Raw genomic sequence first — 25615 nt, forward strand, 5'->3', positions numbered from 1 at the left:
CTTAGCATAAAAAATAATATTTTTTCATGGATGACCTAAATAAGATATCAGTCTCATAAAATACGACCTGTGAGACCATCTCACACAAGTTTTTGTCTAATATCTAGGCAAGTGTTCTAGATTTCATTGATATCATTCTATAAATTAACAGCATCAAACTACAAAAAGCTTAAACCCTAACAAAATAAAGTATAAACAAAATCAAATTAAAACACAAAAATTCATTAAATCAAATCAAATCAAATTAAAAAACTATTAAAAACGTATCTATTTTTTGCATCATATCCGCGATATGGAAAAATATTTTAAATAGCCGATGACCTATTACTCATCATACACCAAGATAAACTCACTTGTAACTCAACTCCAGAAAAATAATAATAATAAATTAAATAGGGTAACATGTACATGTTACAATGTTTCTTTTGCACATGCACTGCTATTGACCATTTCAACCTCTCCACACACATTTTTAGAATATAAAAAAAAAACCGTCGTAAGATTATTTTATGATACAATTTTGTGAAATTTATTTTTAATTTGAATTATTTATGAAAAATATTATTTTTTATGTCAAAATATTATTAATTTTATTTTAAATATAAATATATCATCTTAAAATAAACATATTCTTTATAATATCTCAGTTCTATTATTGACCTATTTTTAGCTCATCTATTTTGGAAAAGAAAACTTGTGTGATGATCAGTCGGTAGTATCTCATGTTTTCATCAACCATTGTCGGGTTATTGGACCTAACACGAAACCCATTATTATTATTTTTCTTAAAAAAAAGAAAAAAACTGAACTCCATCTGATATGTCATTTGATAATATCAAATTTGACATCGAGTTCGAATTGAAGAGTGAATCTTCAAAACTTAATAGTTGATTGGGTCGGGTCGGAACTTTCAGTTCTGCACAGACATAAATAAGGTTAGGGGGCGCTAGAGAGTTTTCCAGCATGACCACTCTGATGCTTAAGTCAGTTTAGAGAGCAAACTTAAGAGTGAGATATAGTAGTGCGAAGTGAACAAGATAGTGTGAATGTGTAAAACCGTAGCACATACCTGATATTTATAGATGGAGGTGATTAATTTTTTTTATTGGAGTAGACTCTTGCTGAGATAGAATCATACCTGGGATATGAGATTTCAAACAGTAGGACTCCATGACCATAGCGGCTGGGACTCTTGCCTGATCCTGATTAGATTTACCCATATCCTGCATCCGTTGGGACCCTTATTAATTAATGAGAATATCTTCATATCCTTTAATCACGTCAGGGCTCAGAATTCCCAACTCCTTGGTGGGCTCGATTTCCCAGCACCTTGTTGGGCTAGGATTTCTGATAGTGTTAGGAGTTGTGGTCTAGGAGACCACCTTGATGAGGCTCGGATCCGCAAAAGCGTACCAAATTTAAGGGCATCGCCATCCAAACAAACGTGAGAATTTGTTGGTTAAATGAGAATTCAAATGTTATAATGAGGTTACATTATATTGTAAGAAATAATAGTATAGAAATTGTTTAGATGGGAAAGATTGTGATAAATGGTAATTAATTTTTTTTGTAAAAGTGTTAATATATTTATTATTTTCGTAATTCAAGATATATGGGATTTGGCTACGTTCCCTTACAGGTAGCCAAATGATATACAATTCTGAAATCATTCCACGAACACCTTCCACGATGATATCCACAAAAAGCCTGGAGCTCGGGTAGTGTAAGTTCGAGCAGTATAGTGAGATCCAGAGGTTAGGGCTTTACACCGTGATCACCTACCCCAGCATTTTGGTACAAGTGTCACTCCCGGATCCATAGGTATAAGACATCAATATTTGATATATTGGCATGTCTTTCAGTGCACGACTAGATCATGATTGATATGTGATGTCAAATGTAGCATTGTCAGATAGCAGTGCATAAGAAACCATTTTGTCATGAGTAGCAACCAAACAATGAAAATAAGGTATCACTGATTTCTCCTTTATAAATACAATGTTTACTTTATATTAATGCATTCAGATTTTTCTTCACTAAAAAGCATACTCTCTTTATATACTTTTATTTGCGTAAACACTTGACTGATTCGAACATCGGAGTAGTCACGTTTGAAACCTTCCGACGCCCCACTAAAGTTCTTTGCTCTTTTAAGTGTGCAGATTCTCCTACTCAGATACTCTCCGCTTGAAATCCAGCGTGCCCGAGAAAAAAATCCATCTGACCCGGTATAATCTCCTACTAATTTCAACCCGATTTGCTACTTGATTGATATCATTGGCGTCGTGTGTGAGACACTATATCTAAGGCGTAGATATTATTTCCACACGAAAATCAACCCGAAGGGATGGATCCAGAAGAGAGTCTTCGAACTCACGGTGAACACGGCTAAGGGGTAATTTCTCCATCATAGCTTTTCTAGACATTCACTCCTATTTACTTGGTTAATTGTTCTTGGTTGATCATAAAAGTTTGCTAAGATGGTGCAATTCCATGGGATATAGATATAACTGATTTAAATTCCTTGGCATGACTGTTATTTAAACACCAAGAATACCCTTTTTATTTTATTAAATGATAAACATAAACACTAAGCGAGGGATAATATGATAAAATCAATTACCCGAAAACTTTTCTAGAGCAGTTTCTCTATTTTCTTCTTTTATTTATGTTTTGTTAATGTTGTCCACATGGATAGTCTTTTTACTCATTCAACACATGATACGTGTGTACAATTGATAAATCATGACCACTCATTCAACCATGATTAATAAAGAAATAGCAGGGATGACAATGAATTGAGACGAGAAGAATTTACCGGGCATTATATTTTGAAGGACAAGTATGGGGTGGATTTAATCGAAACCGAGACACACTCGTACCTGTTAGTAGACCCACTAGATCGGGTATGGGCTGGGTACTCCTAGGGAGAACGTGACGTCAGGTTGGTGATGAAAGCAGATTTCCCGCGTGTTGACGTAAGAAAGAGAAACCGGTGAAGTCGACGAATTATTTTCACGAGAATGAAAGAGTTTCATGCCAGATTATATTTCTTGTCAGATTTATTTATTTATTTATCAAATTTATAAACTCGGTTTCCTGTTCGCTGCCTATTTAATTTAGTCTCTATGTTTTCTTCTCGCAACAAAGTTGACAGAAATAGTAATTGCTTATTGGAAGCAGGATAAATTGTGGGTCAGATTTCTTTATCTTTTTTCGATCTTTATTCCTTCTTGAATCTTTTATCTTATTTTCAGAACCAGTTGAATCTTTTATCTGCTTAATTGGATTTTTTATTTGGTTTCTTGGTGATTTAATTTAGGATTCAAATCGAAATATTTACCAGTGGAAGTGTAATTTGCTGGTTTCAGTTATTTCTCTTAATTGCCAAGGAAAAGGTTCAGGGATTCGTTTTTGTTTTTCTTTTATTTCTTCAAGTTATCAAAGTCGAGTTTTTTTTTTTTTTTTTTTTTAACAATTCGTTATGTAATGGTAGGCCTCAGATTCATTCCAAAGAAAAATTTGAGGTCTTTTTTCAGCTGTTTCTCAAGTCTTATCGTTATATTAATCTTGAGATTCAATTCTTGAAACTCAGTCTTATTTAACAGGAAAGGGGATATGGAGTTGACTTTGGAGTCAGAGCCAAATACAAGCCATGATAATTTTTCTTAATGTTTATTTTATTTAAAAAAAACTGCAACCCAAAAATTACGAGAATGAGTAAATAGCCTAACCTCGGCTTCGGAATCGGCCGCTGGTTGATTACATGGAGTTGCTCGTCATAGGGGAATAACCAGTGGGTTTGTGAAGCAGCTGGGGAAATGGTATTCATATTTAATCAAGAAAATTAAATTATCGAAAGTAAGATATTGGTTTATGGTTTTGCAGTCTGCAACTCCATGCCCAAAATTAGTTAGTTGATAATCATGACAAATTAGAACACTTTGGGGAATCCGCCTGCCACTGGTTCGATGGGCATTTGCATCTTTTGTTGTTGGATGCATGTCTGAAGATTTAAAGGAATTAAAAGATGGTTTGTTGTCAATTTGTGGTGCCTGAATTGATAAGGATTAATATTTAAAATCATTCTAAAAGATGGCTCGTGTTTGTAGAATTTATCCACTGGGCATTTGGCTACATGAATCTGATAAAATATTTGTTGATGAAACCATAGAATTAATTTCGCAGGACTCCCAACTAATTATTTTTTCACCCTGTTACTGATTTTAAAAAAAAGTAATTTATGCACTCCTGAACTGTTCAGGTACCGATCACTGTGGGGAACCAGAGGAATTTGTGAAAGATCCAGTGGTCGGTCCTGCATTCCCTCTCCTGGCGATCCTTGAATCTTTGGTGTCGAAGCAAGGCCACACTTTCTGGTGAATCTTTCCACTTACTTCTTTACCACTAAGGAGTTGGTTCCATGGAAACAAAAGTCATCAGCGGTATCCAGTTCTCCAGTCTTCCAGCTAGCTATATCCGTCCGGAACATGAGAGGCCGAAATTGTCTGAAGTTATGGAATGCGAAAATGTTCCGGTCATTGACTTGGGATGTGAAGATAAAAGCTTAACCATCAAACAAATAGGCAATGCTTGTCAAGAATATGGCTTCTTCCAGGTTCCTTAACGACATTTCCATGTTATCAAGGGGCAGATTAAAAAAAGTGGGTGAGGGATGGGGCGGACTGGGGGTGATTTGATGTATTTATGCGAGAAGCTTGAACTTTTAGAAAAATTACAAATTTTCTTATGAGGGGGAGTGATAGCTATCCTCGCCCTACTGAATCTGCCCCTTGTTATAATTTTTTTGGACCAGATTAAATACTGTTACCAAGTGCGTGATTTCAGATACTATGGCATATTGGGGAAATTTTTACGTATTATCCTTTTGTGAATGTGTGGTATTAGGTGATCAATCATGGAGTATCCATGGAAGCTGTGAATAGAGTCCTAGAGGTGGCTCATGAATTTTTTAGTTTACCAGTGGAAGAGAAGATGAAATTATACTCTGATGATCCTTCCAAAACAATGAGACTGTCTACAAGTTTTAATGTGAAAAAGGAGACAGTTCACAACTGGAGGGACTATCTCAGGCTTCACTGTTATCCCTTGGATAAATACGTCCCTGAGTGGCCTTCGCTTCCCTCTTCTTTCAAGTGAGAAAAATATTATTCCTCACTTCACTTTTGGTCTATAATTTATCACCTACCATAACTTTCTCACGCATGGAACGGTCTGTAAAGAATTGCAGTGGAGAATACTATGAAATATATGTGTCGAACTATAGTTCAAAAAATGTTTATTTTTTGAGGAACTGAAGAAGAAATGAATATCAAGTTACCCCTTACGATAGAAAGAAAGTAGCTTACTTTCTTGTATAGATTTTAAAAGATTTTAAGGTTATTTATTTTGGTGACCATGTGTGATAACAATGCAAGGAAGGTAAACCAATCTTTTACATACTTGTAACTTGGTCGTCTACAACTGAGCAGCAATTCATTATGTTGTTTGATGGTAGAAAAACAATAAATTAACAAACTTTTTATTCTGGTAGGGATGTTGTAAGCAGTTATTGCAATGAGGTTCGACAACTTGGATTGAGGTTGCAGGAAGCTATATCAGAGAGCCTAGGTTTAGATAAAGACAACTTGAAGAACATATTAGGAGAACAAGGTCAACATATGGCCATTAATTATTATCCGGCCTGCCCAGAACCGGAGCTGACATATGGATTACCGGCCCATACAGATCCAAATGCTCTCACCATTCTCCTTCAAGATTTGCATGTTGCTGGGCTTCAAGTCCTTAAAAATGGGAAATGGTTGGCAATAAAACCCCACCCCCATGCTTTTGTCATCAACATTGGTGATCAACTTCAGGTAAACCTTGATTCGGAGTTATAGTTTTGGTAGATTATGAATATGAGAATACTCTTTTGAACAACTGAATTGTGCAATTGCAGGAGAGTAACAATTGTGACTTATGTCATATGTGCAAAAATCCCAACATGATGCTTAGGCCACTATGTTATAATCTAAAACATTTGAATTACACTTGCCGCAAGCTATAGTTTCTGATATAATAACGACCAGTGCTCGATCATATATATATTTATAAAAAAACTTATGAAATGCAAGATATTACAGTCATGTATGTTAGATCGCTGCTGATGTTTTTTCTCCTCATGAATTATAATAAATGAAGACAAAATTGATACTATTTTTCGACATCACTAAAATTGAATAGGAGCTAGTCACTTGCCACATGTTCAAATGCTTCAAATGGCAAATTTTACGTGCAAACCCAATTTATTTGACTCAAACTAAGACTCCTTCGGATTCTTGGATTCTCAGTAGAAATGCAAAAGCCGTAATACTAAGGGTACCTTACCTTAGAGTAGGAGTAAGAATGAGTGAAAATGCAGACCTTGTAGTTATGTGATGGCTGTAAGTGAATTCAGTCGCCTATGTATCATAGCGGACTACATATAAGACTGATATTGAAGTTTATAAATTGAATGGTTCTTATCATCAATCAATTCTTGTAGGCGCTGAGTAACGGAAAGTACAAAAGTGTTTGGCATCGCGCCGTGGTAAATGCAGCTGTACCAAGACTCTCCGTAGCCTCCTTCCTCTGTCCATGTGATAGTTCAACCATTAGTGCACCAAAATCTCTTACAAGCTCAGGGGAGCCAACTATTTATCGAGATTTCACATACACTGAGTATTACAAGAAATTCTGGAGCAGGAACTTGGATCAGGAACACTGTTTGGAACTTTTCAAGAACTAGATTCACCTTTCATTTCTTGGATTACGTCAAGAAGCCAACTTATTAGCTTGCCTTCGGCCCCATCAGACTATGGGTTGGGACGTCTTTGATCACCGGCTTTGCTATGTTTTCGTTTGTTGAATAAGCAGCGGTTAGTTGCTTCCAGTGTTTGATCTCTCCACTATCTTATTTAAACGGTAGTGTCGCAAAAGTGTCAAATCCATTTATGCTACATTAATGATTTCTGTAAATTTAGTCTACATGTATCTTTGTTCCTCCCTTGTAATTTCAAAAGTTTGGATGTTGTCTACTTCACGACATCGTGATGAATTCACTGTTCTTTCTTGAATCTACATTTGGATTAAGGTAGGATTTGCAACTGGTTAACGAAATTGAATATGAACTTTTTCTTTACAAATAACTAAATTGCACATTTTATATACACGGGCTAGTGAAATTTTACATCATATGTACAACTTCAGCAACCAATTAATTTCTGAATATTAAGGTCAACTTTCTTAAAGATTCCATTTTGTAATCTTTGTGAAAATTTTCATATTAATCTCTTAAACAGATGGGACTAGAATATTGCCATTTAGAGATCAGATCGGGTGGTTCGATCCATCCTTTTCAATAAAAAAATATTTCATGTATAAAATATATGAGTAGGTCTCTTGTGAGACGATCTCACGAATCTTTATCTGTGAGACGGGTCAACCCTACTGATATTCACAATAAAAAGTAATACTCTTAGCATAAAAAGTAACACTTTGTCATGGATGACACAAATAAGAGACATGTATCACAAAATAAGACCGTGAGATCGTCTAACACAAATTTTGCTAAAATATATTTAGATTAAAGTCTACATTTAAAAAATATTTGAACTTCTCGGCTAACTTTTTATGGTTTACCTCTGGATTGTCAAAGGTTTTTCTTTCAATTAAGATTTTCCAAGTTAGCTTGGGTCTTTCACCCGATTTTTGGAAGATCTATATTAGATGTCTCATATCAACTAAATTTAATTTTTGAGAATTTTATATATGAATTTAGACAATCTTCCACATAAGCTAGTTTTTTAGTAGAATAATAACCAATTCCATGATCTTAACAGATCTAATACCTTTTATTTTGTAGAAAAGAAGACGAAAATTTCTATCAACTGTATTTGCAATTTTGATTATGTATGTTGTCAAATATCATTCTCATCTACTATTTACATTTTTTTTTTTACAATTTTAGTCATTTTCACGACATGAGACCGATAAATATCGAGACAACACTAATATACAAGGTAATACATCATTACTCTCGATAAAAATGATTAAAATTATTAAAACCTGAAAAATATAGAACAAAAAAATATTTAACTAACGCAAACCGAAAGCAAACATAAATGAACAAATTACAATGTGTTTTGAGGGATTAAAATTCTTTATAGTTTTTTTCTGCACCAGTAGTTTGTTTTTTTTTTCTTTTTTAAATCCTAAGTATGAGATGGGGGAGGGCTCGAACCGAGCCACTACACAGGTGAAAGGGGTGAGACCACTTGGGCTAAAGCCCGGTCTCTTTATGCACCACTAGTTGAATATATATATATAACAAATTGCAATTTGTTATATCTATTTAATTTCATTAAAGTTGAGTAAATGATAGAAACCATTAAAGAAATCAAAATATTTATATTCATTTTTGCCCCTCCATTATGGACAAATTCACCAAAATTTTTTTCTATCAAAATTGTAGTGTAATATCTCATTATTTCTTATAATTATATTTTGATTCTCATTTAAATATAAATAAAATTAATTATAAAAAATATTATACAAACACGCAACACGAGCATCGATATACTAGTTCTTATATGAAGTTTTTTAATAATGTAACCGATGAGATTTCAGATCTATATATATATATATATATAAATTTATTTTTTATGTAAATTAAATTAATCAATTTTTGGTGACGCAATTCAGTGAACGTCACCCACCCTTATATTGTCGTCATTTGTCGACTTAGTCCATGAATGAACAGTTATCCATTTAAAACCATGTCTTATTCAACACAAACAAACAAAAAACAAAGTGGGATTTAGTCCAGCTGATGACGTTCACTCTAACCAAACAAAATTGTCATCACAGTTGACAAAAAAAGGATACTAGGAAAATACACTAAGGCGAGCCTCCGATTAAATATTAAGATGGATTTATGCATCAATTACCAATGGGGAAAACCAAAATTGTTCATCTCTTATATTTTATCACACATCTGACATCAATATCTTAAATTTGAAACGTGATCTTAAATTTGACATGCAATTAAAAAATTATGATATTTAATTGGGAAGTTCATAAAATCAGTTTTCACCCCAAAATAAAATTAAGTACATCAATAATATTTGTGATGTGTGCCTCCCAAGTCAATAATATTTATTAATTGAGATTTAGATATGTTTATCTCAATATTTGAAATCTAGAATTATTAATATATGAAAATTTCAAATGGCTTATTAAATTGATTGGTAGGTGGAATCTAATTCCAAACATAAAGCAAATATATAATTTTGTTTTGTTTGAAATAAAAAAAAGATTAATTAATTTTACATGTCATCAAGTGAACTATATTTTTTCTTATTATATAAAGAAAAACAAATTATTTATTCATATTTAATTAAATTCACACAATTTTTTTCCCGAAATATAATATAATATACTTTTTAAAAATTTAGAAAACATTAGTATAATAAAAAATCAGAATATCAATATAATAAAAATTATTTTTTTAATAATTATTGGTGAGATATTATTCAAATATGTTACGAGACTAAAAATTGAAACAACATGTATATCTTAACCGCTCTTTATCAATAACTTTTTAACATAAAATTCAAACTCTATATATTTTAAAGTTGATAAAAAGGAAGAACTATACAGTCATACAGAAGATGAACAAAACGTACAAATTAAAGGATAAAAATAATATAAAATCTAAATTAATTACATTATCTTGTCAACCCTCCAAGTAAAGGGATTTTTCTTTGATCAAATCCTCCCTCCAGACCCTTTTGTTTTCAGCAATAAATTCTTCAAATATCTTATTTAAATCATCATGTTTAGAATATCCATTATCTTCGCTATCCCCTTCATATCCGCATTGACATGTAACATAATTTGAATATTCATCCATTTCTGCACCATGATCATAGATAGTTATAGATTTTCGACGATCACGCCGAGGATTATCATAGCCAATTTCATCGTGTAGAGAGCCGAAGGAAATTATAAGCTTGTTTTCCACCGTATATTTTTTTTCTTGCTGAATTCTCTCGGCTTCATCTTCTGTATGCATATTCTTGTACTCCAAGAGTAGTAACGGAGGGCTAAATGCATCGCCCCTTTCGTCGAGTATGTTACTTCCCTCCATGATCAATATGTTTTCATTAACCCGAAGATCACATGATGCTGAGATTATAGGAACCGAATATTTTGTGGACGGATCGAGAAATGGGATCGATGAGATTTCAGAGATTATGAAACTCGTAAGCTCGTCGAATGGCGAGGACGAATTGGAATGTTCTTTAATGGTGGGATTGTTGGTATGAAACATGAAGAAGATGATTGCGAGGAAGATCATAACGGTAGTAGGATTTGGTCTCGTGAAATTTTGAGATTGATCTATGCATAGAAATTTGAGGAAAAAGTTGATGATTTTTATGTAAAAGATAATGAGAAATGCCACTTTAGCTCCTTTGAATGTATTCATCTAGGCTTCCTCCAAGTGTTGAGAATAATGAGACTCCTTTGAGTTTCTTTTGTAGTTGAAAAAAACGTTAAATGAGAAATATTTTATTTTTCTTTTTTTAAAAAATAAAAAATTCGGACCTATAATATATATGTTGTGCCTGATGGTTAGGTCCACGAAAGGTGAGTTTTGTTGACTAATTGTAGTATAATAATTTTACAACTAGTGTAATTTGGAAATTGATTTCATAACGCTATATCCGAGAAAAAAAAATAAAACCGAAGAAAACTAACATACTAAAACTAAAATTGACAACATAAAAGATCAAAATCGCAAACAAACAATTTTCCATCTTTATTAAATGTAAAACTTATAAATGGTTCACCCCTGTGATCAACAAGTTGTTTCTGACCATTATGATATCATAGATGTGAGGTGAAATTATACAAACTCTCTCTTTTACGTTTAAGAATTAAGTTTGGCTACCCTGCACACCTGGTGTGCAGGGTAACAAATTCGATATATATATATATATATATAATTGACGGTTTAGAATAATATTTTCACTTGAATTAGCACATCACATATGAACTCCAACTCGATTTCTTGTTTAATCAAAATATTGATTCTCGATAATTTCACAAAATTTATACGTATAATTTTCAGTCAAAGATGTCAATATATAGAAGAGCAAAGTCAGGATATTTGCTCTATCTGGATCAAGATTTTAAATTCTATAATATTTTTATTTTTAAAATTATTTCACTCGGACATATAAAATTAATCCTAACCTAACATATAATTTTTTTAAAAAAAATTTGGGCTCCTACGTGGCCATGTATGTGGCTCCGCCACTGAATATATAGCACACATATTTGACTTAAAAATAAAATATTAAACGGAAATGTCTCTACTTGATTTATATATACATATAATATATATAAAAATAATAATAATAACCTTAATTTTTTGAGTATGTCTCTTGTGAGACGATCTCACGAATCTTTATCTGTAAGACAGGTCAACCTTACCGATATTCACAATAAAAGTAATACTCTTAGCATAAAAAGTAATACTTTTTCATGAATGACCCAGATAAGATATTCATCTCACAAAATACGACCCATGAGATCGTCTCACACAAGTTTTTGCATAATTTTTTTATATATATAGAAAAGTACGTGAATATATAAAGAGATGAACGGCCAATTTTCATCACAACAATTTGCAGCTTTCCCTAATTAGTTTACCTGTTCAACCAAGAATTAGAGTATATATGAATCATGTTTGGATCTTCGATTTCATTGACTAAAACATTAAACAAATTAATCAAAACTTTAGTATCTTTGTCCAAATCTCCAAACGGGCCTTTACTTGCGATACAAAGCCATCTACTTCACTGTAAAATAAATATTATCGTTATCATTTTGTCAAACACGATATATCCTTATCTAATTCTCTTCATATATTCTATTAATTTATTTAATTTTTTTTAGAGTTTTTATTTACTATTTTATTTAAGTGTAATCGTTTCATCCATTACATCACCGTAGGAACGCCAGCATGCGACGAGTCGAGGGGGGATTTTAAATTTATGGAGCATTTGCAATATTATTGAATTTCCAATATAATTTAACAATAAGTTTTCTTCTACACAACTTAGCTAATTTCAAAGTATCAAAATTCATATAGATATACTTTCGATCACTAATTTATATACTAGTAAATCTTCTACGGTATCATAGATATTTATCTGTGAGTTGAGTTGATTCGATCTATATTTATAAAAAAAAAATTTTTGATATAAAAAATAATATTTTTTCATGAAGCGAATCGGGTTAGAAATATGTCTCATAAAATTAATCTGTAAGATATATTCAAAAGAGTTTTTGTGTCTACTATGTATATAACATATGTCCGTCGATTTTTAACAAGTTAAACTAGAGAAATTAAACGAAAACAAAAATCACACAAATTGTTGAAACATTCTAAACAAATTATAAGGAACATTTATATATAAACTTATTTAATCATGAATTTGGCGTCATCGTGAAATTTTTCAGACAACAAAAACTTTAAAACACAATACAAACAAAGAACTACACACCATGAAATGAGGAAAACTGCCATATTAATTTTGTAATCTCATTTATGATCTTTTATTTTTTCAAACTCTTATACTGGTTTGGTATCATTTTTATTTTGTAATTTTGGTCTTTTTTCTGATGTGACACATATGCGATAGTCTACGTGATTACGATACGACATGATACTGATATGTACAGTCTCATAACATTTCCAATGAAAAATTACGAAAATCATCAAAAATTGAAAGATATATAACTAAGACTAAAGTTGACAACATTGATTACCAAAATCGAAACATAAATTATAGTTTTCTCTTGCGAATTGAAAAGATATTCTCGATATACCACCAAATGTCAGAATTCTATTGATTAAACTAGGCAATCATAACCTAATGATCAAAATATTGTATCATATCCAAAAATAAAATAAGAGAGAAGTCCTCAAGATTTGTGTGATACACATGAAACAGTAGAGCCATAAACCAAATGACATCACCGGAATAACACAAAAAGGTGAATCAAATAGGAAAATGACTAACTATGCACATAAAACCTTATTGATGACTACTGCTAGAATGTGATTCAGGGACAATAAATCCAGCTCGTTGATCCTCATACAACGACTTCTTGAGTACCACAGGCCGGTTGGCTAAAAGGTGTCCCAGTGGTTTGCATTGCCGTAGACACTGTTGGAGGAGTTGTTGGCATTGGAATTGGCATTGTCTTGGGAGTTTGGTTTTCATTCCTAGAAGAGAGGATCTTTCTTGGGGTTTCCGCCGGAGTTCCGCAAACACTATGTGTGTCCTGGAACTCCACAATTTTCATATTTAAAGAAGTGCTGTTCGATGAAAATGAAGATAGGGGAAAGAGGGGCTTCCTCAGAGGCGACATTTGTAGGTGCTGTGTGTTGGATGCATTGCTGGATTGCGGTTTTACAGGACCACTACATATGTTTTTCTTGCCTGTGACAAAAATTCATGGCAGATGATTTATATACAGTTTCAAACTTAAATTAGACAAAATTGTGCTGTGATATAAGAGCTTAATAATAAGCAAAAGTCCCTAGGAGCATTCTACACAAGATATAGCTGATGCATAAGATGCAGCTCAAATCTTTTGAATTGTACAGCAATCCAAGCCATATTTCAGTTGATATACTACATAGGTAGCCATATAGAATGATAGGGGTAACTGTTGCTGCTCAGTATCCTTCCAACTACAAATGGATCAGATGTAAAACATTTTAGACTGAGAAGTTTTATGATGTTTTTACCAGAAGAATGAACCATAAGGCCACTGTGGTGATGGCTTCGAGAACCCTGCTGCTTAACATGGTTATTCTTTGACAATGAATGAGCACCAACTTTCTCCACAAGCATATTTTGCAACATTGCCCCTCCCAAGGAAAACCTTTTACCAACCACACCTCCAGTTGACGGTCTAGAATTCTTGTTCAAGCTTTTTGATGGACTCTGTCTTGACCCAAAAATCGCTTCTTGCTCTGTTATTAATTGTCCCTGAAGTTTCTTTTGATCCTAATGTGACAAAAAGAAGTAGGAAATTTCATATTTTAGCATATAAATGCGGTAAAATCCCACATAGATATGGGATTCATGTCAAATGTCAAGTATATACCCTCTGCCTTTGACGCTCTTGTTCTTTCAAGTGCTTTATGTCACAGTACTGTTCAATAATGGACATAAGACCAACCTAAACAAAAGAAATAACAAGAAACTACGGATTACAACATAACACAATGTCAAAACTCTGTTCCTCTTTCCATCGTATAAGACACCGGTGCTTACCCCGTCGTATAAGAACTCGGTTCCTCTTTCCATCTCCCAGGCTTTTGCTTTTGATTTCAGCGTCTCCACCATTCCTTAAGATAGCACAGTTAAAAAGAAACTATTGAAATTTTTTTTATCATTTGAACCATTGAAACATCATTTATAACTTGATGCTGACATATAAGCATGCAGCATAATTAGTAAGCACTCGTTCTCTCACAAAACCTTCAATTAAACACATTTTTTCACCTACATTACTTGCTAAGCTGGAATGTAAACCAAGTACCTGAAATTTTATTGACCAGTGTACGAGCTTTTTCAGCACGCTTTAGCACAAGATGTGTACCTCTCCCAGCATTATATCGATTTTCATCCTGTATGTGAAATACACTTGAAATGAAAAAAAATACAAATAAATATACTTAACGAACCAACATTAGGACATAAAAGATACATTATTACCGACCCTATTATATTCCTCCAACCAGCATTCCTCATCACAAGCAGCCAACCATTTTTTAACCTTTTCGAGGATCTCTTTTCTACTGAAAGCTTCCTCTTTGGCGTTAGAAATCTGAACCTCCAGTTGTTCTAAAAGATGTAATGGACTGATTGCCTCTGCAAAGATGGTAAAAATTCAGATTGTTACTAGTAATATTTTGTGACGGTACCAGGTCGCTGTGAAAATGGCCGGACCAACGAAGCTCGGAACTAGATGAGACAAAAGTGGGAGGAGCAGAAAATTTGAAAAATGACGCAGAATTTAATTTTTATCATTTGGGGTTGTGGGGAAGGGGAGACTTAGTGGGTTGACACCTCCCTTTCCAGACAAAAACATGCCTCCATTTTAAAGTAAAAGAAGAGTAGAAGCAGCACCTGACTCCATAGCTTCCACTGAAAGATCTGTTGTGTGTTGTACTGCAACAGCCATGTGTGCTCCTCTACATATTTCCTCTAAAACCACCCTTTTTTTCGAAAGGACCTCCTTCATTTTACTTAATTTAATTTCTTCCAATCTCGTTACTTCTGCCTCAGCCTGAACACAAGAATTATTGCAAATGTATTAAAAATTATCATTGATCGAGCGAGCACACATGTAAGGAGAAAAGGCAGCAAAATACATTGTTGATGAACTCCAAAGATAGAGTGTTGGACTCTGTTATTTCATCTTCTGAGGCAGCAGTAGTACGTATCACATTTTGGAATTTTTGTTGCTCCTCAATTGGTGTATCCATCAGATTCCAGAGCTCTACCATGGTCATCGCAAGATTTTGCAACTGAAAAAGGATCAAAATAAGAGAAAGTAGATAAATTACATGAAGAAAGTTCATTAGAAAATGGTATACCTTTTGCATGCGCTGCAACTTGACATCCTTGACCCTATGTATTGTAGCAGACAATCTCTCGACCGTATCTACACTTATGCTTTTCTTGCCACTGGAATCCTCCAAAGTTGGATGAATATCTCGAATTGTTAATTTGTAGTCCATATCAAGCACCAAGCAAAGAGAGTTTAAAACATTCAAATGGCCGAGCACGTGTTTTAGTCGTTCATTCTGTGCGTATCATGAAAATATATGCTCAAATATGGTCGGATGTGATAAAACTATCAAACAAGATGATACTCGCATTTATTAGAACACAGAAACCAAGCTTTCAATTTTTGTTTATGCTACTTGATTGACCAAAAGAAAAATCTCCGTACTTCAAATTTAAACCTAAGTTCTTTTGTATAATTTCGAAGTAGGATAGTTCTGGCACATTCATGGAAGTTGTACTGCCATTTTTACTTTTATTTTTTTGGCGAAATCAATATCAATATAAGAGAAATAAGTAGAAGTGAGCAAACACAAGAAAACGGACCTTCTCTTTCTGCAGCAAACATAACTGATTTTGTAAATCATCTAAGCTTTTCAGAGATAAATCACCCTCATCGATGATCACTTTGTTCTCCATGGATCCAGAAAGCTCCTTGGATATTATATTTATCTGTTTCAAAACCTCGGCAAATTGACCCTTTCTCTCGTTTCTTTTCTTTTTAATATCTTCAAGTTGAGGCATTATGTCTTGAAGCTTTTTTTTCAAACTCCCAGAACTCTAGTTAAAAACATAAAACATGGTATTGTTTATGAATCACATAGTGTCATATATTATCATGCACCGTGCCAAACATGGTATTATCATATGATTCACACGACGTCATTACATATCGTGTTAAAGTGCTACCGTCTATAGTTCCCAGAACTCCCGGAAGTCTTAGTCTTACCTTCGTTATATGAACCAATTGATCTCCCAATGCAGCACAAATGTCAGCAAGTTGTGCTTCTGATTCCGCGAGTGATTGTCTCATCTGAGCTCGACAATGGCTTGCCTGATCCACTTTCCTTCTATATGCCTCCAAACACTCTTGTTCAAGTTCAAAAACCATTTGGTCCCTTTCGCTATCAGGCTCTCCAATTTCATCCCATATTTTCTGATTCCACAAAACAATTCTTTCATATACGAAGACTTTATGTTCGCCTCAGCAAAGTTTTTGAATTCACAATAGAACAAAGAGAAATAGAAAAACACACAGATAGTCTGAAATCACCTGCAGGTCAGATAAAAGGGAACCACAAGTTGTTTCCATTTGAAAAGGCTGATGCATGGGGTGGTTATTATTGCAAAGACAACTGCACCAAATGTGATACACAGAAGAAAAGCGCCATGAATATAAGAAATAGATAATTGGGGTAACAACATGCGTAAAAATGTGACCCATAATTTTCATGAAGTTTTGAACCAAGAATACCGAAGAACACAAAAGTACTAGAAAGATGACAAATGTTACCACTGAGCAGTAGATCATCTAACTTCCATAATCGAACGAGCAAGTTTGAAACACAGAAAGATCAATCAAATCAAGAATTATGTTAATTTAAGTACCAATCCAACCGTTTCACATTTATAAGGCAAACACAGTTGTAAATTTTCATCTCATTTCTACTGTTACATCGAATTAAACTTTGTGAATTGAAAGTGGGAAATAATAACAGAGATCCATTCTGCTATGGAAGCATTACTAAACCAATTCATCAATTTCATTCAGAACTATAACGTAAATCCTCAACCTGACGCAACAGAGAATGAAGCAAATTAGCACCAAAGAACCAATCTTCATTCATATACCAACTTTTAAGCAACATAGAAGATTTCTGGATATATCAAAGAATCAAGAAATCGGCGCGAAAAGATTATTTATTTTTCATCTACCAATTTTTTAACAGCAGTGCAATATTTACTCGCACTCGTATGCACAATAACCCACTCGATTTTATCAATCTCATTCAAACATAGCGTCAATGTAATTTTCACCCCTTGTTTCAGAAAGCGATAACGAAACGCTCAAACAGTGCAAAGACTTTTCAAACCGGAAACTTCATATGCGTACTCAGTGAACAGTGAAAGAGCAAACCAAAAAAAAAAACATAATGCCACTTCATTACCATCACCCCTTTTCTTCTGAGAAACACAAAAACTGAGCAGATATTATTTATAAACCGCACCTCAACTTCAAGAAGTTTGATCACTGTCGCTGGAGGCTAAAATGATAAGGGTTTTCGAGTGTGGAGCTTGTCTGGAAAGATTGAAACCGTTCAACACCCCTAAAAAGGAAAGTTGGCGTAACGCATGTTTTGATCTTGGAAAGCATTATATACCAGCAGGTCATTGATTAAGAATTGATATCTTTTGGGTTTCATTTTTCGAAATTCAAAAAAGATTTTCTTTCCTCCCTTTACAGTCTCCCATATTGATATATTTATTATTGTTTTGGCGAATTTAATGATTTTTTGAATTATTTGAATAAAAAACCACTGATTCTCTCTCTCTAGTCTCTTCTTTAATCATATCAATTTTTAAAATTTAATTATGTCCGTCGTTAAATCTAGAAGCAACTCATTCACAACGCCAAATTAATTTTTTCCAGCTAAAATTACAGATGAATACAAGATGCACACAAAACGTAGTTTGACAAGATCGGGAAAGCTCTGCACAGTACGTTCTTTCTACTGTAATTTAAAGTAATAAATTCATTTCGAACATGGAGGCCTAAATCTAACTCCTGGAAAGTGTCTCGCAACATATTCCCGAGCAAGCGAATGTAGTTCGTCGCCCTCATCCTCGTCGATGAAGTCATCTTCTTGGTCGTGGAGACTAACCATCTCCATCGACGTTTGAACAAGTTTCGACGAGGAATGAAAGTTGGAGGACGAAAGACTGGGAAGCAGCGAGGAGAAACGTTGAAGGGTTGATATACGAGCTTGGATGTACGCCAACTCTGCCTGTAAATTTACCACCTGCATATGCATATTCAAAATAATTAATAAGAGCTTAATTTCATAAGTTCGAAAAAACCCATATTATTTTCTTTATCTGAGACTCATTGCCGAGTATTCTAAAAAACCTCGGACATATGAGTCTATTTCTTCTATAAATACCACGTAGAATCTACCTGCTGTTGAAGAGAGAAAACATGGCCCACACAGCCATGAACAGGGTCCCTAACCCTAGCCAGAGCCTCATAACAAAGAGTGATCACCGCATCAAACCGGCGGTGCGGCGGGATTCTGAGCAGCATCTTCGAGGCGTTGCTAGCACCGAACACCCTGTGAACCGCCGCAAAGTGAGCGGTGCCCTGGTCTGAGTCAAAATACGGAGCGAAAATGCAACCCTTCAAGCATTTCCTCCTCAGAAACTTGCAAGCACCGCAAGGCCCAACGCCGCCCCCACCTCCAGTGCTTTGATCGTCGCCACCGCCACAAATATTCATTTATCTTTTGGTTTATAGTTACGTATGATCTTTCTCATGGAGATTTGCTTTATGGAGAGCTTAGTTGATAGGTTTTGCTAATAAAAGGATGGAGGCCGCTTGACTTGGCGGTGGGTCAATTGACAGGGTTAGTAGTAGTCGAACTGGGTAAACAGTTCAAAATCTCACCATTACGTTCTTTCAACCCGTAAGGCTAAATCTTTTCATAGGTACAACTTGAAACATAATCCACGTACAAGGATTAATCTTAGGTTATCTATTCTATTTTATTAAAGTCTAAGACATTATAGTAACTACTTAGGAAGGACACCCAACTTATTCTTTTAACTTTACCTTTATATGATACAAATATTATATTTAAAAAAAAAATTCAACACACATTTTTATTTTATTTTTTTATTTCAACGATTCAAATATCAATTTAGTCTCTTCATAATTTATCAAATTTCACTTTAGTCCATCAATAATAATAAAAAATATTGTACACACACGCATCGCGTGTGTATAGTAACTAGTATATATTAAGTGACAACTTCTTGATCTAAACTAAGTACAATACAATACAGCAGGTGGAAAAAAAAAATACCTAACTTTGTAATGGTGTGTACATAAAATCATAAATATGATTTAGTTTAGAATATAGAAAATAAATAAAGCCTTACAAGTTAATATGATTATCTTAAACGAATGGAATATGAGTAGGTCTTTTGTGAGACGGTCTCACGAATCTTTATCTGTGAGACGGGTCAACCCTACCGATATTCACAATAAAAAGTAGTACTCTTAGCATTGATGACACAAATAAGATATATGTCTCACAAAATATGACATGTGAGACCGTATCACACAACTTTTTGCCATTGAATATAGCTGAAAACGTGAATGATACATGATCTATGACAAAAAATTCCGTGAGATTGTTTTACATAGTCAATTTTGTAAAATAGATTTTCGACTCGATCCAATTCATGAAAAATTATTATATTTTAAGTCAAAAAAATTATTTTCATTGTAGGAATTGATTGGATCGAAATTGTTTCATAAGATATTTTTTCTTGATCTATATATGTCTACATTAATCTCAATTATTTTTATTAGAGTATAATTATGGTGTATATGAGCGATCAAAATATATAATCATTATATATAGGATGATATATAATTTTAAAAATTTAAATTGAATTCACAAATAATTATCAACTGAACATTACCAAAAATTCATAAATATATGTGAAAAAAGACAAAAACTTATGTGAGACGGTCTCACGGATCGTATTTTTGTGAGACAAATTTTTTATTTGAGTTATCTATGAAAAAGCATGACCTACACAAAAATATAAAAAATGCAAGTTTATGAAGAAAAACATTTGATACATACAATGAGAGTTGATTCTTTTATTCATTTCAAGGTGGGACAACATCCCATCTTTTCAGCAAAAACCTTGTGCTCTTTCTTTTCCTGTCACTTCCATCAGTTCCATAGTGAGAAAAACAGGAAGATCTGTCTTTTCCCAACCTATTCAATTTTTTTCCCTTTTGGGGTAATTCAAATTATAGGTTTCTTATTTTTTTATTATAATATTGGAGAAATGGAGATGGAGATGGAGATGAATATCATTATTATTCACATGTGTTGGATATGTTTATGAAGGAGAGAATAACATAATAGGGATAATCACCAAAATAGTATATGGACTTATGATTTTTTTTTTTTTGATATAATTCTAGACAAAAGATGTCAATCAAAAAGAGAAAGTCCCACCCTCCCAATAAGTAGGAAGAGGGGATAAAGAAGAAAATTTAGCAATATAATGCGCAACCATATTAGCCGAACGACGAACATGGCCGATTTTGGTGATCTCATGTCCCTCCATTAGCTTCAAAATCTCAGTTATCAGGATACCAGTATGGCTCAGATTCTCGCTTGGGTTGATGACTGCTTGCATCGTCAAAAGAGAATCTGAAACAATTTGTAAGGGAAAACATTGTCGTTCCTTTGCAACTTTCAAGCCATCCCGAATTGCCAATAGCTCCCCGTCCATCACTGATTGAGGTTTGGGTATACTCTTACCAAAAGCAATTATCCCCAAACCATCACTTCCCCTGATGATGCCTCCCGTGCCAAAGGACCCACGCCTCTCATCATAGCATACATCCACATCTAGACGCCAAGAACCTGGTACATAGCGGTTTTGTTTATGTTTCTCATATAAATAATTTTTTTATCTACTCAATACATAAAACATGTGTTCAATGTATAAATCACGATAACTTGTTCAATCATAGTATATAAACCAGTGATCATTATTAATGATAATATTTATATGGATAACATGTACAAAGCGGCCCACAGCCGAGCTGCTCTTTGGTGCACAGAAATCAAGGTCTGCAAAACAAATCCACACACACGTAGGCTGTCCACTCGGGCTCAATCTGATTTTAACGGATGCAGTTTAGTTTCCATTCATCCGTGAACATCACAAAATCTCCAATCAATATTTTTAAAAAAATAAAAAATATATATAGAGAGACTGACAAGATTTAACTGATAAGGCACATTTCATTCGTAGAAGGAAAAATGGTTATTAAAAAAAAAAAATTAGGATAAGAAGGATTTGAACCTGGGTGTAAAGGTGTCCAACAGGCCGGCAAGGTTGGTCGACTCCACGATTTGAGTCTCGTCATTTTTTATTTATATTTGACAGATTAGAGCAGGCCGGCCTGCATTTGGACTTGGTCGAGAATTTTCCGACCCAACATGTATATTTAGGCGAGACGAATCAACCAGACAGACTCAACTCATGTTGACACACACTTTTTATTTGCAAACTTTTACTTTCGGTTTTCTTTTAAAAAAATTTGAATGCTCATGTAGACTTTCCGCATGTCTCTGTTTCTTGAATGCTCTGCACGGGCTTGGGTCATAAAGTATTCCTCAATATTTTAAACGCAGATTCAGTGTCTGCTGTTTAATCGGCCCACGGCCTATTTTTCACAGGTAAAATGAGCCCATAATTTAAAAAGAACCGTCTTCACAAAAAAAAGAATTGAAAAAAATTAGGAAAACCTTTCCAAAAAAAAAAAAAAGAAATAGCAACAGAATTAGAAAAAATTAGGGAAGCATTGATAACTATCTTGTAGTAAAAACTTGACCATGTTGTATTTTAATATAACCTTGGAGAATATATTCTTTTATATTTTTCTGTATATTAGTTGACTGTATCTACTTTTAAGGAGAAAACATTTCCTAACAGCTTTCATGGTTAGCATGGTTGAATTAACTTTGACCAATCCTTTTTAGCTTTTTTCCTTTTTTCTGGATTGTGTTTCGAACCCATTTCTCGTCTCAGACTTAAGAACTTGATACCAGATCGACATCAGGCCGACCCTTTTTACTTCTAAAGCACCCACATGAGTACTTTTTTATGCACATACTATAATACCATTCTACACATGGAATTCTACACTAGCAATAGTTAATGATTATCAAAAAATCTCATTAAATATTCAACTATTTCACAGGGTACTCTTTTGTTCTTTTATTAAAGGGCTCATCCCATTTTGAATATTCTATATTTGGTAAAGCAATCCAACATATTAATAATTATGTCCAAAGTCTAAGTTGCACTATGCTGGGGTGACATCCTGTAATTTTTAACACATTTCATTCACCAAAACTCTGGAAACTGTGTGATTTCTACCTTCCAAGTTGATTTCTATAATGATTTTCATAGTGTATTAAGTTTAATCATTCATATGTCTTGACCACACGAATGGAAAATCTAAGGCCCTACATTCATCATTTGAAGTCATTATCATTTTGTTTCCTAAATTTAAGTTAGTGAGTCTAAAGTATGTATACTTTTTATGAAAAAAGAAATTAGACACGTACGCATTTGCCAAGACCTAATTTTGAAGAAATAATATTTTCACTTCAAGTAAATGCATACCCCCCCCCCCCCCCCCCCCCCTTTTGTTTTTTTAATTTAGGAACTTGTATTTGTTCCCAACATGTGAGAAAATGAATGTTATAAAATCATTTAGTTCATGCAATATTTCTAATTACATGATCAGATAAAAGATATGAGTGATCTTTTGCATAATTTCATGTTGTGTTTAGATGAGAGCGAAAAGAATGTTGCTCATAAACGTACAGGAAATTAATTAAATATTATAATGTGTGTATCAGAAGTTAGTGTTGTGCTCTGATGTTGTCAACACAAGCACACAACATGCAGCGAAAATTAATTATTAACACACAAATATAACATTAATAAATTAACACCAGATTTAAATTATGCACAAGTACTAATACTTGTACGATGCCTCATGGCAAAAATTTCACTAGAAAAATCTGTAAATCGTTTACACCAAAACAATACTAGTGAAAATAAAAAAATTAAATTCTTGACACTCCAAGGAATTAAAATATGCATAAAAAACACAAATCAAATCTAGAAGCATAAAACAAACACGTATTGCTTAAAACCAAACGAAATTATTCTTCGATCAACACTCTGCGTCAGTGTTATTCTTCGAGTGTTGGCAACACCAATCAGCAACACGGTATAACAGTGAATCAATTACACAAACTCTTCACAGGAAAATCTTCAACTCTGAACTATAAGTGTGTTCATAGACAAACTCCAGCAGCTGCGCAAAGTGATCAACCGATTATACGAAAACCTTCAGCAACTGCACAAAGTGATCAAACGATCACACAAAAGCTTCTTATCAAAATAAGCTCGGCTCTCGTATTTTTCTTCTATGTAAGAACTCCTCCGCCGACCTCTCTCAAGCCTCACGAAAAGGTACACACGAAAAGCTCCCACGAAAAAAGACTATCTTCTATCTAAAGCTCTTCTCACTCTAAAAGCTTTTAGCACCTTCTCTCTCTAAAAGATGTTCTCTCTCTGAAAGCACCTAGTTCGGCTGTAAGGCTATTCATCTTTATATCCATAGCTTGACCTAAAAGTTATTCCATAGAAGAGTCCTACAAAATATGGAAACAAGATTTTCATTAGATATAAAACTCTTTTTAACAAGGATAAAATATCTTGGAGATAAAAATCATATTAAAAACAAATCCTATAATATCTAGATATAAATCAAGCAAGATCTTATCATCTAGAAATAAATCAAGCAAGATTTTATAATCTAGAAATAAATCAAATAATAATCTAGAAAGACAAAATCATAAATTGATAATATCAATTTCTCAAAATAATAAAGGAATAAAATATTCCTTTCATAGAGAATTTGGATTCGAGAGAATATATATTTGAAGAGAGAATTTGAAATGATTTTATATTGCGGTGAATTTGAAATCTTACATAATGACTCGAAAAATAACTAGCTAGTTGGAATTTGAAATTCTTTATCAAGTGGATTTTGTCAAACAAACCAATGTATTTGTTATTAATTATGATTTATGAATTTGAAATCACCGACTGCCGATCCATCCATCTGAATGTAATCTCAAAGATTTTTAGGGTACATGAATACTTCATCGCCGAGAAGTATATTTTTCGATATATAACATAGATATTTGGGTATATATGGTAACAATATAAAAATAATAATAATATACTCTATTATTTTTAGTTCCAAAAAATAATCATTGTGCAGTTTTATGTAACAATAGAATCAAAATGTGTTTTGAGTTGTTAACAATCCAATTATTTGAGTTTTACATTTATACATTTACTGATAGTTATAATTTTCTTTAAAGAAAATAATTATGTGTGTGTACATATGTTAGAGAAATTATAGAATTTCAACTATGAGAATTAAATTGAACGAAAGGACTTGATTGAATCAAAATTTAATTATTCACTATTTTAATACAATGTTTCTAACATACATGATTTAGTCCAAAGGATTTCACTGAATTTTATACTATATTGTAGATATTAATGTAATAATTACGGTTCCCAAAATTATTTTAATGGGAAGGCGAAAAAATTGACCATAATTGAAGTATGGTTATTTGTAATAAGAGTAAGGACTCTTTTCTTTCTTAGAGGAAACGTCAAAACCATGTGTTTTTCGAAGTAAATGTTCGAGTGAACATGCATGGTTGAGTGACGATATCGCATATAATATACTTGCACCATTGAAATAGAAAATATTAATCGAATTTTTACATAATATTCTTTTTTATTTGGTCGCCTCTAAATTTGTTATGTTTGTATAAACACTGTGGAAGTGTAAATTTTTATATTGATCATTTCATTTGTTGCGTTAAATGAGCATGTGAAATATCATCTATCGATTAAACATTTTACATAATTCATATGCCACACCATTATTAATTGCTTTATCAAAATTTATACTTTGCTTTTTTATAATACCTCATTGATACTCCTAAATAACATGCATGCTAAAAATAAAAAATTCTCATAATATATATATATATATA

General features: G+C 33.3%; 4 protein-coding genes across 6 annotated transcripts; 1 reads left to right on the plus strand and 3 right to left on the minus strand.

Moving 5' to 3' along the window:
* Window positions 1-3038: 3038 nt before the first annotated feature.
* LOC142518044 (protein DOWNY MILDEW RESISTANCE 6-like) lies at window positions 3039-7138 on the plus strand. Of its 3 annotated transcripts, XM_075620639.1 has the most exons (6): window positions 3069-3195; window positions 3323-3398; window positions 4265-4618; window positions 4909-5156; window positions 5555-5879; window positions 6548-7138. In XM_075620639.1, the coding sequence occupies exons 3-6, from the start codon at window positions 4424-4426 to the stop codon at window positions 6788-6790; spliced, it is 1011 nt and encodes a 336-aa protein (XP_075476754.1). In that variant the 5' UTR covers window positions 3069-3195; window positions 3323-3398; window positions 4265-4423; the 3' UTR covers window positions 6791-7138. The 3 variants fall into 3 exon arrangements, with proteins under 3 accessions (XP_075476752.1, XP_075476755.1, XP_075476754.1); XM_075620637.1 differs by lacking the exon at window positions 3323-3398 and having other exon boundaries at window positions 3039-3195; XM_075620640.1 differs by lacking the exon at window positions 3323-3398 and having other exon boundaries at window positions 3055-3191.
* A 5960-nt stretch (window positions 7139-13098) lies between these two features.
* On the minus strand, window positions 13099-17060 carry LOC142518795 (65-kDa microtubule-associated protein 3-like). The gene is made up of 12 exons (XM_075621609.1): window positions 16975-17060; window positions 16651-16857; window positions 16248-16481; window positions 15731-15940; window positions 15506-15661; window positions 15261-15420; window positions 14851-15002; window positions 14671-14758; window positions 14403-14476; window positions 14233-14307; window positions 13871-14132; window positions 13099-13559 (listed from the first exon to the last, which is right to left on the minus strand). The coding sequence occupies exons 1-12, from the start codon at window positions 17029-17031 to the stop codon at window positions 13210-13212; spliced, it is 2025 nt and encodes a 674-aa protein (XP_075477724.1). The 5' UTR covers window positions 17032-17060; the 3' UTR covers window positions 13099-13209.
* A 1265-nt stretch (window positions 17061-18325) lies between these two features.
* LOC142518961 (uncharacterized) lies at window positions 18326-19340 on the minus strand. The gene is made up of 2 exons (XM_075621825.1): window positions 18877-19340; window positions 18326-18721 (listed from the first exon to the last, which is right to left on the minus strand). Exons 1-2 carry the CDS (start codon window positions 19192-19194, stop codon window positions 18455-18457), a joined length of 585 nt encoding a protein of 194 aa, XP_075477940.1. The 5' UTR covers window positions 19195-19340; the 3' UTR covers window positions 18326-18454.
* Window positions 19341-20936: 1596 nt separating this feature from the next.
* On the minus strand, window positions 20937-21499 carry LOC142519577 (uncharacterized). The gene is made up of 2 exons (XM_075622621.1): window positions 21490-21499; window positions 20937-21370 (listed from the first exon to the last, which is right to left on the minus strand). Exons 1-2 carry the CDS (start codon window positions 21497-21499, stop codon window positions 20937-20939), a joined length of 444 nt encoding a protein of 147 aa, XP_075478736.1.
* Window positions 21500-25615: the final 4116 nt, after the last annotated feature.

The sequence above is a fragment of the Primulina tabacum genome, chromosome 11 (genome assembly GCF_025594145.1).
Source record: "Primulina tabacum isolate GXHZ01 chromosome 11, ASM2559414v2, whole genome shotgun sequence".
Taxonomy (NCBI): Eukaryota; Viridiplantae; Streptophyta; class Magnoliopsida; order Lamiales; family Gesneriaceae; genus Primulina; species Primulina tabacum.

Bases quoted from the DNA above. Each gene is read 5' to 3' on its own strand.
- LOC142518044 (XM_075620637.1), top strand. From the start codon at position 4,424: ATGGAAACAAAAGTCATCAGCGGTATCCAGTTCTCCAGTCTTCCAGCT. The intron at 5,157-5,554 runs GTGAGAAAAATA...TTATTCTGGTAG, and splicing joins TCGCTTCCCTCTTCTTTCAA to GGATGTTGTAAGCAGTTATT. The intron at 5,880-6,547 runs GTAAACCTTGAT...CAATTCTTGTAG, and splicing joins ACATTGGTGATCAACTTCAG to GCGCTGAGTAACGGAAAGTA.
- LOC142518795 (XM_075621609.1), bottom strand. From the start codon at position 17,031: ATGCATCAGCCTTTTCAAATGGAAACAACTTGTGGTTCCCTTTTATCT. The intron at 16,858-16,974 runs GTGATTTCAGAC...TTGTGGAATCAG, and splicing joins CCCTTTTATCTGACCTGCAG to AAAATATGGGATGAAATTGG. The intron at 15,421-15,505 runs GTATTTTGCTGC...TCTTGTGTTCAG, and splicing joins CTTTGGAGTTCATCAACAAT to GCTGAGGCAGAAGTAACGAG.
- LOC142518961 (XM_075621825.1), bottom strand. From the start codon at position 19,194: ATGAATATTTGTGGCGGTGGCGACGATCAAAGCACTGGAGGTGGGGGC. The intron at 18,722-18,876 runs GTAGATTCTACG...ATGCATATGCAG, and splicing joins TTTTCTCTCTTCAACAGCAG to GTGGTAAATTTACAGGCAGA.